Genomic DNA, 15,828 nt, shown 5'->3' on the forward strand with positions numbered 1-15,828 from the left:
GATACAGCAAGTCAAATGCGTGAAAACAGTGTTTAGGTCAAACTGCTGAGAGAAGAGAGGTTTTGTTGTTCACGTTGCTTATTTGAGAGAAAGTGAGAAAAGTCGGTACGAAAAAATTTTCACTGAGCGAGTTTTCTGATAACGTGCGGCTTTTTTTCTAAGTCCAACTTTTACAATCAAAGCTGTTTCGCTTTCGCTCAATTATCGAAACTGGCAATAGTGCGTTTGGAAGTTTTTTTGTGACCATCTGAAGCTAATTTTTTTACTTTTGGTGTCAATTTCGAGCAGTCTTTACAATTTTGCATTGTTTAAAGCGTTTTCAGCAATTTTTATCTCTTCAATTTTTGATTTCGTTTTTGGAGGTTGGTGGTTAAAATAAATTGTTCTAGCACTTATTGGATGTCTCTTAGTTTGATTTTTTTAGTTGTTTTGGAATTTTTCCTGTTATTGTTTCATTATGTTTTGTTTCGGGAAGTCTTCCGGCTACGTTTTCTTAAAATCTGTTTTCTTGAATTTTGAAGTCAATTTTCGATGATTTTGGTCACGGCGAAAAAGGGAAATGGAGCAAAAAAGCGAGTGGTTTTGCGGCGTTCTTTTTCTAATTTTTATTTAGTGTGAGAAAACGGTGTATGAAATTTGCCTTTTCGCGCGTGGTTTTTTGTTCATATGCGGCATTTTCGCTTCCAGTTATACTGTTTCATACTGTTTTTTTGATAGAATTTTAATGGTTTTCCCAAACCAGTCATAGTCCATTCTAGGTTCTTTTTGTTTAGTCAATGAAAATTCTTTTACTTGTCCCGCTATGTTTTTACAATTCAAAGAATTTGAATTGTACTGGGGCGCTGTTTTTTAAGATGTTTTCACACATTTTTCAATGACTTTGATCTTTCAAAACGGGACAAACAGGTAAGCCCAGCGGGCATTAAGCTCCGTCAGAGGCCCAAAGCGGGGTTTAGTAGTCCTTCAAGTGCTTAAGAGTGGTGCAGCTGCTGAGATGGCCCTAATTTAAGGTTAAAAGTTCATTTTTTAGTAGTTTTGAACTCAAAATGGTGCAATTTTTCACGTTTTTTTTGTGTTTTTTTGTTTGATTAGTCTTAGGTTGCAGTTTTTAAAACTTGATGAAGGTCTTTTGCGAGAAAATATTACTTGTTATGACTATTTTGTGAGCTTTACATTTTGGTAATACAATCACAAACACCCAGAATGATTCTAATTTTTGCATTTCTTTTCAAGTTTTTTTGAAAATTTTTGTCATTTGAATTTTTCCAGCCACAGGGGCCAGGGAAGGTTTGATAACAGGGTGCTGCATAGTTTCTTGTGTCAATGGAATGGTTTTCAACATCTTAATTTCTCGAATACTAGCATTTTTTTTGATAAAATCTGAAATTTTAAGTTCTAAAATTTTTGTCCATTTTCCATGTTTGCCCTTTCTCAAATGCCAGAAAACCTATTCCACGGTCTGATAAGAAAATTACTACATAGTTGTTAGTGTCAATGGAATTGTTTTCAAAATTATTGCCTGTCGATCTTCATGAGCCAATGAATTTTTTAAGGCTTGGAATTGGGTTACTGGAAAGCCTCTAAACACAGAAATGATTCTGAAGATATTAATGTGACAATTTTCAGCATCATTCTGCGTGTTTGTGGTTGGGTTACTGGATAGCCTCTAGACACAAAAATGATTCTGATGATATTAATATCACAATTTTCAGCAACATTTCATTAAAATTTGCAATTGATTTCCTTTTTAAAATTTTCTGCCATATTCTGGGTTAGTCGATCTTCAAGGGCCAATGAGTTTTTTGAGGTCTTGCAGATATAACCATGGATCGATTTCAGAGACGAAAATTGATTTTGAACACATTTTTGAAAAAGGTATATTTAAAGGCATCAAATTTTGCCTTCGGGGTAAAAGCTTCGAGTTTTAGTATTGAGTATATTTTTGTTTAGTTTGTTTGATTCTTTTAGTTTCTCATCTTTTTGAGATGAATTTGCTTGTGTTTTGGCTGGCTTTGTTCAATTGATCTGCTGGTCTGGTAGAGTACTTCTAAGTTCTTCTTTCAATTCTTTGGATTGTATTTCAGGACTTCTCGTGCTATGTTTTTTTTTCAATTCGCTTTAACTTTTGACCACGTTTTTTGTTTTACATAAATCACGACTTTCACGTTTGACTCGTGACTTACCTCACTCATTGTTTCAACTGAATAGGTTTCAAAGACACTTAGAAAAAATTTGAGTCGTAGGAAGAAATTCTGTCAATTTTGTCTCTTCTTTTTTTCTGTTTCAATCCCGATGTGCGTCAAGCGCGTGAACGGTGGCTTTGTTTTTAATAGACTTTTCATTTCTTATGCGAGAGTCCATTGATTAAATTTTAGCGTTTACTAGATTAATGTTACTGATGAACGCCCAGAAGAATTTTATTTTGTTCGTTTAATAGTTTGAAGTTTTCGAGAACAAAGTGTGAAGTCCTATTCATAATTGTTTTGTACCATTCTGTAAGTTTTGGAGAAAAAAATCTAGGAACTATATGTATAAATATTTTTTTTCAGTGTCTTGGTGGAAGGCCTGTTATAAATGAAAATTTGAACGAAACAGTAAAAAAAAAGTTTCAAAAACTTCGTCATCTTTGTTATTCTATAATTTGGAATTAATGTTTTGGTTCTTATTTGTGCTTTTAAAAGTTTTCCGATACATTTTTATTTGTAATTGTACCTTGTCTTTGTTTTCATTGACTTTTCTTATGTTACACTTGGCTTTTTATTCTGAAAGTTTCCGTCTTTTTTGTCCGTAAGTCAATTAGTTTTCAAGTTTTACTTAATAGAGATTGTTTTCCTGTTATTTGATTATAAATATTTGATGTACGTGTCTTCAGTTGAGAGCATTAAGCGCAATGTTGCAATGAGTCGAGACATTAAAATGAGTTTAGCTTCACTTGTTTGATAAGATTAGGTTGATGGAACAGATAGTGGGTAAAATTAGATCCTTTTCCGTGTTTTTGCAGTTTTATTTGTAATTGGGTCTTTTTTTCAGTTAAAAGACACTGACAGTTGAAATATTTTTTCATTTTGTTTTTTTTTTGCAAGGTGAATGCTACAAGTTTGAGTTTAGTTTTCAGGTCTCTCTATTTTCATTGGTACTTAGTGACCACAGGTCTGCAAAACTGTCCTAGGCATTTTCTGGCAACATGTTAGCTCTGTTTCTGTTTAATAGCCACCCTCATCTTGTCAGCCGGTTATTATGGTGGCACTAAATCTTATCCAATCACCTCCTTGGAGCACCTCCTTTTTTTAACTTCTCAATGAAAAGCCACATTGTTGTGATTTCAGTGATTACTGAAATCACACAGAGTTGTGATTTCAGTAATGCTGGAGTTAAGAACGGAGCGAAACGACTATTAGGTTTTCAGCATAATTTTTTTCCAACTACCTTTAATTTGCAGTTGGGAATTTTGTGTTTGAGTAAGTTTCAGGCTTTTTTGCACGTGCGGCAATTTGCCTTCCGTTTTCAGTGTTTTTCTCTGAGTGCCATTAAAATGGTGCATAAGTACTCTATACTTTAATTGCGCCTATTTGTCCTTGCTTAAATCCCTGAACCGAAAGTTTATGCTTCTTAATGCTACTTTGGAATCAATTAATAACATAAATAATTAGTGAATTTTTTGAAGTTTGCCCGTATTGTCGTATTTCTGTTGTCTTATCACGTAGTCTCGTTAATCGCAGGTCAGATTGGTTGCTAAAGAGGCAGATGTGAATCATGTTAATGCCTGCCCTCTGTTTATAGCGAAATGTTTCTTCGACATTTATTGTTTTCGAAAACATTGTAGCGAGTTTGAAATTTGCTGGTATGCATTGTTTATTTCGTTTTCTCATAAATAAATCTCATTAAGGTCAGGTCTCATCCGTTCCTAGTGAAGCCTTAATTTAACTTTTTAATGGTTTATAACTTTGACACTATTTGTTTCCCAGCAAATTTGCGAACTGTTGCGTGCATTTGGTTATCCAATCAATTATGTCTATTAACGAAACGTATCATCGCCTGCTACTGAGGCATAAATTAATCTAATTGGACACTTGATTTCATAACAGTGGTTTTCATGACTTTGACTTAATTTATTTTTGTACAAATTTTGTTTAGTCTCAATAATAATTGTTCTTATGGTTTGTTGCTTAGTCTCAATAATATTAGCTCTTATGGCTCTTCTAGTTGAAGTATTTTTAATTTATCGGCTTCAGTTGTAAGATATTGTTTTTTATAACCTAGATACCAATTGTTTTTGAAATGTTTTAGTTAGTTTTTGGATCTCACTTTCATTTGGTTTTCTCTTTGTCTTTTTTCAACTACTGGAATTTAAAAGGTTTTTTTCTCCTAAAGTTGCATGTTATGTTGTTAATGATTTTAGATTGTTATTAATAGCCGCACAGCGATAGCTGGAGCTATTAATGGCCTTCTCTTGGTTCTTTTCAATTCAAAGAATTTGAATTGTATTAGGGCGCTGTCTTCTGAATATTTTCATGATTTTTGAAGTCAAATTGGAGTAGTGATTTTGGTCACGCCGAAACAGGAAGTGGAGCAAAAAAGCGAGTGGTTTTCCGGCGTGATTTGTTTCGCTCAGATTTTAAAGTAGAGTGAGAAAACGGTGTTTGAACAAAACTTCGCTTTCTCGCTAGTGGTTTTGTGTTCACATGCGGCAATTTCACTTTGATTTTTACTGTTTTTTTTTCGATTTTTTGGATCGGATTTTTTTCTAAATATTTTTTTCCAATCCATTCATAGTCCGTTCTAGGTCTAGTTTTTTGTTTAGTCAATGAAAATTCTTTTAATTGTACGTCAGGACTTGTCCTGCTATGTTTTTATTTCGTTGCGAACTGAACACGACCATATGACGTCACAACCACTCGAAATCTGCTTTTTGTTCGTTCGTTCATGCAATTTGAACTAAAGTGCGTGTGTGACGTCATTTTTCGCTCTTAGTGGAGCGAGCTTTTTGCGTGATTGAATTTTTGGTCACTTTCGACTTACCTCTCTCTCAAAAATGACTTCCTCACTTTGAAATTGACTTTTGTTTACTTCAATTCAAAGAGATTAGGTCAAATGGGTGTGTGTCACTCTAAATGAAGGTTATTTGAGAGCAGCTAATAGAGGCAGCAAAAACTTATACAGATTTTTAATCAAAATATAACATATCAGCCTTCAATGAAAAGACAAATTTTTTGGCCCGTCTTTTTTACTGTTTTTTTGAGACTGCAGTTCTCCGAAGCTATTGCGGTTATTTTCTGGCAATCTGCCAGCTATGTTGTTTTTTTCTTTGAGGCCACTAACTTTCATAAAGATTCTGATTTTTGCCGACTATCACCTTTAGGAATTAATTAAACCTAAGATATCAGTTCAAATTCAAACAGTTGAGTTCCGAAACTTTTCAATTGATATGTGAACGACTGATTATTTGTATTCAGTGTTGCTTCAGCTGCTAACACATCCAATCAAATTGCTCTCTATAACCCGGCATTAAATGCACAGCCAGCACATTCCACTTCGATGTACCCTCCCTACAACCCAAGTCCGCTCTCCAATCCCTACCAACCACAAGCAATGGCATCTCCTGCAAGTGCCATGATGCCAGCTACTATCTATGCACAGCCTCAGAACCCAGCAGCTACTGGTCTCTTGCAGCAGACAACACCTTTTGGTGCTACAATGTCTCTCACTACTCCCACAGTCTCATCAGGAATTGATCAGTCAACTGCCAGCAATTTGCAGCTAGTCATGCTTGAATCAAAGCAGGTGTGCTTTTGAGAATAACGGAATAATTGTAGAACTTGTTCTGGGCATTGTAATATCAGCATTAGGCCGCAGTGCAAATAATATTGAGGTAGCAAAGGGTTCTCCGTTTTTTGGGGGTCGTTTGATGGTCGGTAATGGGTGTCTGAACATCAGGTTTCAAAGCAAAATTGTTGTGTAAGGTTATGAAACAAGTTTTTGTTTCATTCATAAACGAAAACAAAGATGTTAAAAACGAAAAAAATGGTGAAGTGCACGTACGCTTCGAATAGTTCTTGCGTATTTTGGATTTCAGGTTTGTTTTTCGGTCGTCGCTGTATTTGATTTAAAGAAAGTCTAGTTCAATTTTTTTTTACTTCAGGTACAGAACGACCTAAGGACGCATGTGATGCAAGTGTCCTCGAAGTTGGACCAGGTGCAGCAGAAAGTGGATGTTCTGGCATCACGAGACACTCCCTTTGGCACTGGTGCGTCACAGGTGTCTATGGAGGCTGCTGTTCTCATGCAAAATATACACAGAGTTGTGCAGGTAAATAGTAAATAACTGTTTTGCTGATTGTTCTGTATTATATGGAATTTTTACAGCAGGAGGATCATGCTGTAGGTTTCTTTACATAAATAGTTTTGGGTCGTATGTTTTCATCCAATTGATGAGAAATAGCTTGAACTCAACCCGCATTCCTATTACAATGAAGAATAGATTCATCAATTCGAACATCTGGAACTGTTTGTTTCTCAGTCTTGATATACCGAATTAGTTACTGTTGTTCAAAGCAAACGACTTTTAAATTTTTTTGCCCGTCAATCTAGTTTGCTTTGGATAGGAGAATGACCGTCTGAAGCGAGAGACAGACGAGGCCAGAGTGACAATAGATGGACAGACGGAGAAGATAGCCAGTCTGCTTTCCCAGAACCAGAAGTACTTAGAACAGAGCAACATCATGTTAGAGCAGAGGAACGAGTCTTTCCAGGTCAGGATTATTCGGATATAAACTAGGAAGAAAATATTTTTATTGAAAATATCCACACAAAACTATTAAGTACTGTAAATATTTCACAGAGAAAGAGTTGTGTTTTTAGATTATTGAGACTTCATCACACATCTCCGCAACACATCATCAAACTGCTTCTTGCATTAATCATTCGCCAAAATTTATGTTCAATTTACAGGCACTCGAGTTCAACAGTAAACCTTTTGGATCTATTCTGTTCCTCCAGTGTTTTTAGGACCCCCACTTGCAAATGTTGTGCTTTTACATTGCACGTTGATATGTAAAAAAGGGACGTGCGCCTGTGAGGCTTAAAAGTTATATGCCCATAAAGTTGGGAAAATAGATCCAAACTTTTTAGTTTTTGTTAGCAAGAGCTTAAAAACTTAGAAACTAAACTGTTCATTAAAAAATGTTTGGCTGTAAAAAAAACTGATTTTTTTCTTGGCGTTTTTTTGATATTGCAAGGAGTCAATGGCACCTGTTTTTTTAAGGGGCAGCTGGCCTTGTTTCAATGCAAAACCTTATCGATCTGAAGATTCCGATTTTGATTCTGTAATTTCTATTTTTTTGAGGCAATGTAAATTGGTAAAGTCAGGACTTTAAAAAAGTTGGCATGCTGTTTCTAAGCTAGGCTTACACGTCTAAGAAGTGAAGGGTGCGCTACATTTGCTTGTATTGTGCAAATACAATTATGAAATCATAGTTGTCACCTGTGTGGTGCTTTTTCCCATGTTTACGACTGTTTTTTTTGTGGTTTGTGATTGAATGGTCTTTTCTTGAGGTTGTTCAAAATGCGAATTTTATATTGCTTTTGTTATTATAATTGGTTGCGTCTTTTGTGTAGGCTTTTAAAGCTTTGCAGTATTTACTTTTCTAATGACCTATTAAGGCTTGAAATTGTGGCAGTTCGCTCATGAAAGTTATCCGAAGAACATTATCTGAAATTAGTTACATTTGAATTTTTACATCTTATGGCTTGTATAAGCTCTAATTACATCATTTTATAGCAAGAATCGCCTTCCCTCAGAAATCGTTAGTTGCCTCTTGTATACTCCGCCTATTAGTTAATTTCTTACATTGTTTTTTGCGTAAACTTTTGCGTTGAAGACAAGAGCCTCAAAATAACTCAAAAATTTCTTTTTCCAGACTAATGACTTGTTGCTTTTAAGCATCGAAGGATTTTATTTGCATGTTTTGTTGGTTTTAAGTGATCTTTTATTAATTAATAGCCGCCCTCATCTTCTCAGCCGGCTATTATTGCGCTCGTATTTTTTTTTTACTTCGTCAAACTTTTTTTCGCTTTACCATTTTGCCGCTTTTTCGACATTTTGCGTGAAATCTTTTTGACTTCTCTAGGCTAGTTTCTCTCTTCTCTCATTCTGCTTAAAGTGAATTTGAACATCAGTTGCTCAGCAAAGCAATTCAAAATGAACAGAGTCGGTATAAAAAATTGAAGTCAAATAGAAACGGGATAAACCCATAAAGTCCAATTTTAGATGCCCGCTATTTGAACGTCGTTCCTATAAGTCTTAGTTACCACCTCTAATGCTTATTGGTGTTGATAGTAGCCCCTGTAGCCTCTCTCTAAGAAACAGAAGTATGTTCAACTACGAAATGCCATCAAAATAAATCGGACTTAAAAAATATTTTTGTACAAAAATCTTTTTTTTTTTCAATATATTCTATTCGTTCAATCCCAATCATGCTTATTGGAATCAACGGCGGCTATTTTCCGGCAATATGCCGGGTATGTTTGAGTCTGTCAATTAAATTTTTGCTTGATTGTTTTTGCCTTTTGTTCTAGTAGATGACTTTTCCATGCTTCGGTGACTTTCCCACGCTTTTCATTTTCTCTGATTTAAATTGCTCTCATCCTTAAAATTTTTCTGCTATCATAAAAGCGATGAAATAGCCAAAACATTATAGCTTAGTGGTAAAGATGAATGACTTCCATTCTTGAGTTCGAAATCCCCTGGATCGAGGTTTTTGTAATTATTAAAGTTTCGTCAAATACACCGCCTGTCGTCTGAGAGCAATTCATTTGACGTTAGTCGGTTAACGTTTGATTATTCGTTGGTTTACCTGCCTATGCTTACCTATGTTTCCAGAGTTTTTTATAGCTGTGAAGGTTTCTGTTGAGTGAATTTGGGAAAACCATTTTAATTTGTAGTTGGAGGTTTTGTCTACAAATACTTCAGCGGTGTCGATATCTTTTTCAACGCATTGTCTGTTTCTATCTCTATTATTTGACGGAAAGACTATTTCTATATTTCGCAGCTATTCCGGCAATCTTTCGGCTATGTTCTTCGATGTCAAGTTTTTTTCTTGCATTTTTGATAGGAAAATTAGGTTTTCAATACCCTTTTACCGGAAATATCTACAATTCTAACGGTTTGTTTAATTTTTAAAAACAAAATTTCTCTTTGGCTCGTGAATTCAAATGATCTGCTGATCCGCTTGAAGACTTTACATGTTATTCATCCAATTCTTTGGATTGTATTTAAGGACTTTATTGTACGTGATTTTTTTTTAAAAAAAAGGAACTTGGTCTAACTGGTTTTAGCAGGTGGCCGTAAAGCAACAGCGGCAGTGAAATGTCTTCGTTACGGGGTCTGAAAAAATTTTCTATTGATTTTCACATGCTTTTTTGTTGCCGTATGGTTCAGTTTTAACTTGTATTATTCTAGAGTGTGTCCTCTGCTAGTCAGATCAAAATCACACAATTGGAGCAAGAGAAAACACAGATGCTGAATGAGCTCAACTCACTCAACAACAAAATAGCTGAATTGCAGTTTGACCTATCTACACAGAAGCAGAGACAGGTAGACTTCAAAGCGCAGATCAGCGAGGAGGCACTTGGCAAAAACCAGATGAGAGAAGAGCTAGCAACTTCCAAAAACAAAATCACCGGTACCTTTCCTTTTCTTGTATCTCACGGTGCAGAAGTGTTTTAGGGCATTTCTATTTGCTCTATTGTTCGGATCTAAATTAGGCACCCCCCATTGTGTATATTTTAACAATGTGTGCATATGAATTATTACATGTGAATACGCGTGAATGGGCATTTAGAAAATATTAACTGAGCGGTAGTTTGAAATTAATACGTGCATAATGGCGCTAGTGAAAATGGCAGACGTACCAAAATATAGAATTATTATTGCTGGCCAATCACAATTGAGAAAATGGGAATATTGCTTTCTGATTGGCTGATTGGTCAAAAATTCTGCATGTTTAATAGCCGCCCTCATCCTCTCAGCCGGCTATTATAGCGCTCCTAATTTTTTACAATTCAAAGAATTTGAATTGTATTGGGGCGCTGTCTTATTACGACTCGAAGAGAAGTATTGGAGAAGTCCTTTTTTTAATCAATTTTATTGGAGTGATTTTTGAAGCGGGAAATGAAACGCGAACAAAAGTGAAGAGCGGAGCGAAAAGAGAGTGGTTTTTGTTCATACCGCTGTTTTTGATAGAGCGAGAAATTGATGTGTGAAAAAAATTTCTCTAAGCGAGCGAAATTTTTTGTTCACGTGCTGCCTTTAAAAGCAGTTTTTTTGTAGCTTTTGATGGTTATGAGGTTTGATTATTATATTGTATTAATTTTAGGCTTGTTTCGATAGAAATTAAAGGTTTCAAGCAGTTAATTTGAGGTTTTTGATCAGTTTTGCTGATTTTTAGGCGAAATTTAATGGTTTTTACCCGTTTTTTGTATTAATGCTTTAAGTGGGATTTGAATGGAAGCTTGTTACCTAAGGAATTTTCAGCTACCAATTGACTAAAGTTTTATTGGTGTAAATCTTTCTTTTCTTGGGAAAATTGACAGAAAAATTGAGAAATTTTAAACCATTTTTCTTTTTTTTTGCAGTTTTCCTTTTTTTAACCTTAGACAAGTTTCCTAGTCTATTATGACTTGCGCATTGTTTTGCGAGATTTTCATTGCTCTAATTGCAAATGAATTTTATTCGGCTTTATGTTTCCTTGTACTATAAAAAAAAGTCATTAGGTTTTTCTAGTTTTCTCTTTCAATTTGTTTTTGGTTTTTGAATGCTGTTCCTATTCTTCACAATAGTTGTTGTAGTGGTTTAGTCATAAGAATGGGCAATTTTCTCCTTCGAGTCGTTTCCGGATTTCTTCCGGCTATGTTTTTTTTAAGATCTGTTCACGCATTTTCATGATTTTTGAACCAAATAGGAGTGGTGATTTTGGTCACGCCGAAACAGGAAGTGGAGCGAAAAAGCGAGTGGTTTTGCGGCGTGATTTTTTGGCTCTAAATTCAAAGTAGAGTGTGAAAACGGTGTTTGAGCAAAAATCGATTTCGCGCTAGTGGTTTTTTTCACATGCGGCAATTCCTCTTCGATTTTTACTGTTTTTCGATTTTTTGGATTGGATTTTTTTTCTAAATGGTTTTCCCAATCCATTCTAGGTCTAGTTTTCTGTCTAGTCAATGAAAATTCTTTGAATTGTACGTCAGGACTTGTCCTGCTTTGTTTTTTTTTTTTACTTCGTCGAACAAAAAAATTTTTCGCTTTACCTCATTTTGCCGCTTTTTCAACATTTTTCGTGAAATCTTTTTGACTTCTCTAGGCTAGTTTCTCTCTTCTCTCATTCTGCTAAAAGTAGTTTTGAACATCAGTTGCTCAGCAAAGCATTTCAAAATGAACAGTCAGTATAAAAAATAGAAACGGGATAAACCCATAAAGCCCAGTTTTAGATGCCCGCTATTTGAACGTCGTTCCTATAAGTCTTAGTTACCATCTCTAATGCTTATTGGTATTGATAGTAGCTCCTGTAGCCTGTCTCTAAGAAACAGAAGTGTGTTCAGCTACGAAATTCCATCAAATTAAATCGGAGTTAAAAAATGTTTTTGTACAAAAATCTTTTTTTCCAATATCTTCTGTTCTTTCAATCCCCATCATGCTTATCGGAATCAACGGCGGCGATTTTCAGGCTATCTGGTGGGTATGTTTTAAAACAAGATACGAATGTTAACGTAAAGAAATCCCGATCTGCCGAAATACCAAAATTATTTTGTTTGGGGAAACTGGTCTCACGTTCGGTTGTGATAGATTCATATCAAGTCCCACGGGACGCTGAGGCTTGGGCATGGCCCTCGAGGTATGGCCAGATGCGGTAAAAAATCTGTAATCTGGCATTATTAGGCTATGTCAAATTTAGGCTAATTGAACGCATAAAGGTAAAGTGTTTTAAATTTCTCAACCAATCACTTTCGTTGAAATTTCTACATTTTGGTACGTCTATTTGTTAAGACGTCCCCGTGCATAATAATAATAAGCTGCATATAATGTAAACATCAACCAAAAACTTGTTCTTATTGCATTATTTGGAATTGCGTGCTTTGTAAAAAGGGTCTACTACTTCGATTTTCCTGAAAAATGTTGCATATGTGGTTGTTGATGTATTATACTAGGTAGGTAATCATGAACATAAGTTACCTTTCCAGAAGGTCGCAAAACATTAATATTTGGGGGTGCCTAAGTTTCGGTTATAGAGGACGGGGGGGGGGCGCTAGCGGAAAAGATCCTATTGTTCTTTGGCTTGAGTACTGATATTTTCTGAAGACGCTTTCAAAGCAAAGTTTCCGGATTGTACAGGTTTACGATTGAAGGGTTGTGTTACCAGAAAAGCCATTGCGCGGCGGAAAGGCTGCACTGGTAGTTTTATATTCCACGAAGCTGCTGGATCTGGTTTATTCAAAATGCTTTCCTTAACCATAAAAGAATTCATGGTGTTGTAAAGGTTGTCTGTTTTCAGCAGTCACTCGATATTGCTTATTTTGTTTCAGAGTTGGAAGAGGACGTTGGGAAGTTGAAACAGGCATATAGGGAGCAGAGGGCGAGTAGGAAGGCGGCAGAGGCCAAAGTGGGAGAATTAGAGGAACAGCTGACTGACTCTACAGCTGAGATGGACAGTCTCAACAGACAGATTGGAGAGAGGAAGAGGAGGGCAGATGCAGATAAACAGCTGCAGGAGAAAGAGATGGACGATCTCAGGAAGCTACACGAGGTAAGCATTCGAGTCCTGCATCTCCTTATTTTTATTGATTGGCAAAATCTGGTACGATAGTGTTATAAATGCCATGAAGGTTTTCGTGGAAAAAAAACCATGGATCTTTTCCGTTTGTGCCCCCCGTTACAGAGCACGTGCCATTGTATAGTAAATCATGGATCTTTGTGCCCCACACCAGTATGTTGTGTGCCCTCCAGTTACAGCAGATGCCATTACACAGTAAATCATTATGTAAAAATATGGCACGTTTGTCTGGGGGGCGCAAATAATGGGGGGGGGGGGGGCACAAACGGAAAAGATCCTAAATCATTGTAAAAATGAAGAACATGCGTCTGTCTGGGGGGGGGGGGGGGGTGCAAATACTATGCACCCATTAAGTTGGAGGGGGGGCATAAACGGAAAAGATCCGAAATGGTTTATCGAGGGTAATTAGGACTGCGTGAGAGAAGTTGTAACTAGAATGGAATGTCACCTCTTCGTTTGGTAGTTGACAAAAATGTTCCCAGTCCGGGAGTCGAACCCGGGCCTTGTGGGTGAGAGCCACAAATCCTAACCGCTAGACCAACTGGGACTTGTTAGTAAATATAGATAATTCGTTTATATACAGAACTGTATAATCATATTTATGCCACTACATATAATATATAACTACAAGTTAAAAGACGAACTACAGCAAAGAATAAATGCTAAAAGCTCGCAACAATATGTGCATAAGCATTCATTACACTACTGCTTTTCGACGTGCAGTTATTGACAATGAATTAAAATAGGGGTTGAAACAGAAAAGAGCCGAAATGGGAGGTCTAATAAGAACAGCCTTCAAGATTCAAAGATTTTTGATTTTAGGAATCTTTCCCGTTTTAGATCCCCCCTTAGGGCCCTCCCACTCCAGTTACCCTAATTATATCGTAATGGGGGTATGAATGGGGGGTATAATGGGAAGACAAGGAATGTGTGTTTGTGTTGTTATAGTCTGAATTGGAGAGCTGGAAGTTGCGAGTGGAGCAGCAGAGGAAGCAGGGGAGTGAAGCTAGTCTGGCACTCAGTAGACTAGAAAGTGAGTTGGAGAGCCAGTGGAGACTCAAATGTGACCACATGGTACAGCAGACACGCGACCAGATGGAGTTGCAAGTCAAGGACGCCAATGCCCGAAGTGACACTCTTCAGTCTGAGGTATCACTGTTAGCCAGGTTTAGACCTCGACCTTTAATTCCAGTAGGGATGTCCAATATTGACTATAAATACACGGTTCAGCTCCTAGTTAAAGTCGAGGTACAGTCTTTTCATGGGTCCAGATAAGGTCCTTTCGTAACAAATTAAGGTCGAGCATGGTCTTTTCACGAGTCAAGGATTGCATTTTTGTCGGATTAATAATAGTTAACTTTTCTATACTCCTTTTTTGTAGCTGTAAGCTGAGCGGAGCTATATTGCGGTGCTCTTGGTTTTTACAATTCAAAGAATTTGAATTGTATTGGGGCGCTGTCTTTTTACGACTCGAAGAGGAGTATTGGAGAAGTCCTTTTTTAACCAATTCTATTGGAGTGATTTTTGAAGCGGGAAATGAAACGCGTGAAAAAATTTGGAGTCATTTTGGTTCTGAATAAAAGTGAAGAGCGGAGCGAAAAGAGAGTGGTTTTTGTTCGCACCGCTATTTCTGAGAGAGCGAGAAATTGATGTGTGAAAAAATTTTCTCTAAGCGAGCAAAATTTTTGTTCTCGTGCGGCTTTTAAAAGCAGTTTTTTTGCAACTTTTGATTGTTATGAGGTTTGATTATGATATTGTGTTGGTTTTAGGCTTGTTTTGATAGGAATTGAAGGTTTTAAGTAGTTAATTTAATTTTAATGGTAATTTGGAGGTTTTTGATCAGTTTTGCTGATTTTAGACGAAATTTTATGGTTTTTTTTGCCTGTTTTTTTGTTTTACTGCTTTAAGTGAGATTTGAATAGAAGCTTGTTACCTAAGGAATTTTCAGATGCCAATTGATGAAACTTTTGTTCGTAAAAATCTTTTTTGTCATAGGAAAAATGACAGAAAAATTGGGAAATTTTAAACCATTTTTCTTATTAATAGCCGCCCTCATCTTCTCAGCCGGCTATTATAGCGCTCCTATTTTTTTTTACTTCGTCGAATAAAAAAATGTTTCGCTTTACCTCATTTTGCCGCCTTTTCAACATTTTGCGTGAAATCTTTTTGACTTCTCGAGGCTAGTTTCTCTCTTCTCTCATTCTGCTAAAAGTGATTTTGAACATCAGTTGCTTAGCAAAGCAAATCAAAATGAACAGAGTCAGTATAAAAATTTAAGTCAGAAATAGAAACGAGATAAACCCATAAAGCCCAATTTTAGATGCCCGCTATTTGAACGTGGTTCCTATAAGTCTTAGTAACCATCTCTAATGCTTATTGGTATTGATAGTAGCCCCTGTAGCCTCTCTCTCTAAGAAACAGAAGTACGTTATGTTCAACTACGAAATGCCATCAAAGTAAATCGGACTTAAAAAATGTTTTTGTACAAAAATCTTTTTTTTTCTTCTATTCTTTCAATCCCAATCATGCTTATTGGAATCAACGGCGGCTATTTTCCGGCAACCTGCCGGGTATGTTTTTTTTGCAGTTCTTTTTTTTAATCTTAGACAAGTTTCTTAGCCTTTCATGACTTGACTATTGTTTTGCGAGCTTTTCATTGCTCAAATTGCAAAGGAACTTTATTCGGCTTTATGTTTCCTTGTACTATTAAAAACTCATTAAGTTTTTCTAGTTTTTTTGTTCAATTTGTTTTTGAATGCCGTTTATATTCTTCCTCAATTTTTTCATGGCATTTTTTTTGTTCACGTGCGGCTTTTAAAAGCAGTTTTTTGCAACTTTTGATTGTTATGAGGTTTGATTATGATATTGTATTGGTTTAAGGCTTGTTTTGATAGGAATTGAAGGTTTTAAGTAGTTAATTTAAGTTTAATGGTTATTTGGAGGTTTTTGATCAGTTTTGCTGATTTTAGACAAAATTTAATGGTTTTTTTGCCTGTTTTTTTGTTTTACT

At 36.0% G+C, this 15,828-nt stretch overlaps 1 protein-coding gene and 1 non-coding gene across 4 annotated transcripts in view; one reads left to right on the forward strand and one right to left on the reverse strand.

The window, feature by feature from the left end:
• Nucleotides 1-15,828, forward strand: part of LOC142349533 (FK506-binding protein 15-like) — a 90,800-nt gene that overhangs the window by 38,909 nt on the left and 36,063 nt on the right. For all 3 annotated transcript variants that reach the window (XM_075401160.1, XM_075401159.1, XM_075401161.1), the window contains exons 11-16: nucleotides 5,465-5,781; nucleotides 6,140-6,307; nucleotides 6,603-6,749; nucleotides 9,458-9,680; nucleotides 12,571-12,791; nucleotides 13,767-13,967. In XM_075401160.1, coding sequence (XP_075257275.1) covers nucleotides 5,465-5,781; nucleotides 6,140-6,307; nucleotides 6,603-6,749; nucleotides 9,458-9,680; nucleotides 12,571-12,791; nucleotides 13,767-13,967 — 1,277 coding nt within the window. The remainder of the gene's footprint in view (nucleotides 1-5,464; nucleotides 5,782-6,139; nucleotides 6,308-6,602; nucleotides 6,750-9,457; nucleotides 9,681-12,570; nucleotides 12,792-13,766; nucleotides 13,968-15,828) is intronic.
• Nucleotides 13,294-13,365, reverse strand: Trnae-cuc (transfer RNA glutamic acid (anticodon CUC)). Its single transcript has one exon. It is a non-coding gene; the product is annotated as a tRNA-Glu (tRNA).

The sequence above is a fragment of the Convolutriloba macropyga genome, chromosome 11 (genome assembly GCF_964194025.1).
Source record: "Convolutriloba macropyga chromosome 11, txConMacr16.3, whole genome shotgun sequence".
Classification (NCBI taxonomy): domain Eukaryota; kingdom Metazoa; phylum Xenacoelomorpha; order Acoela; family Convolutidae; genus Convolutriloba; species Convolutriloba macropyga.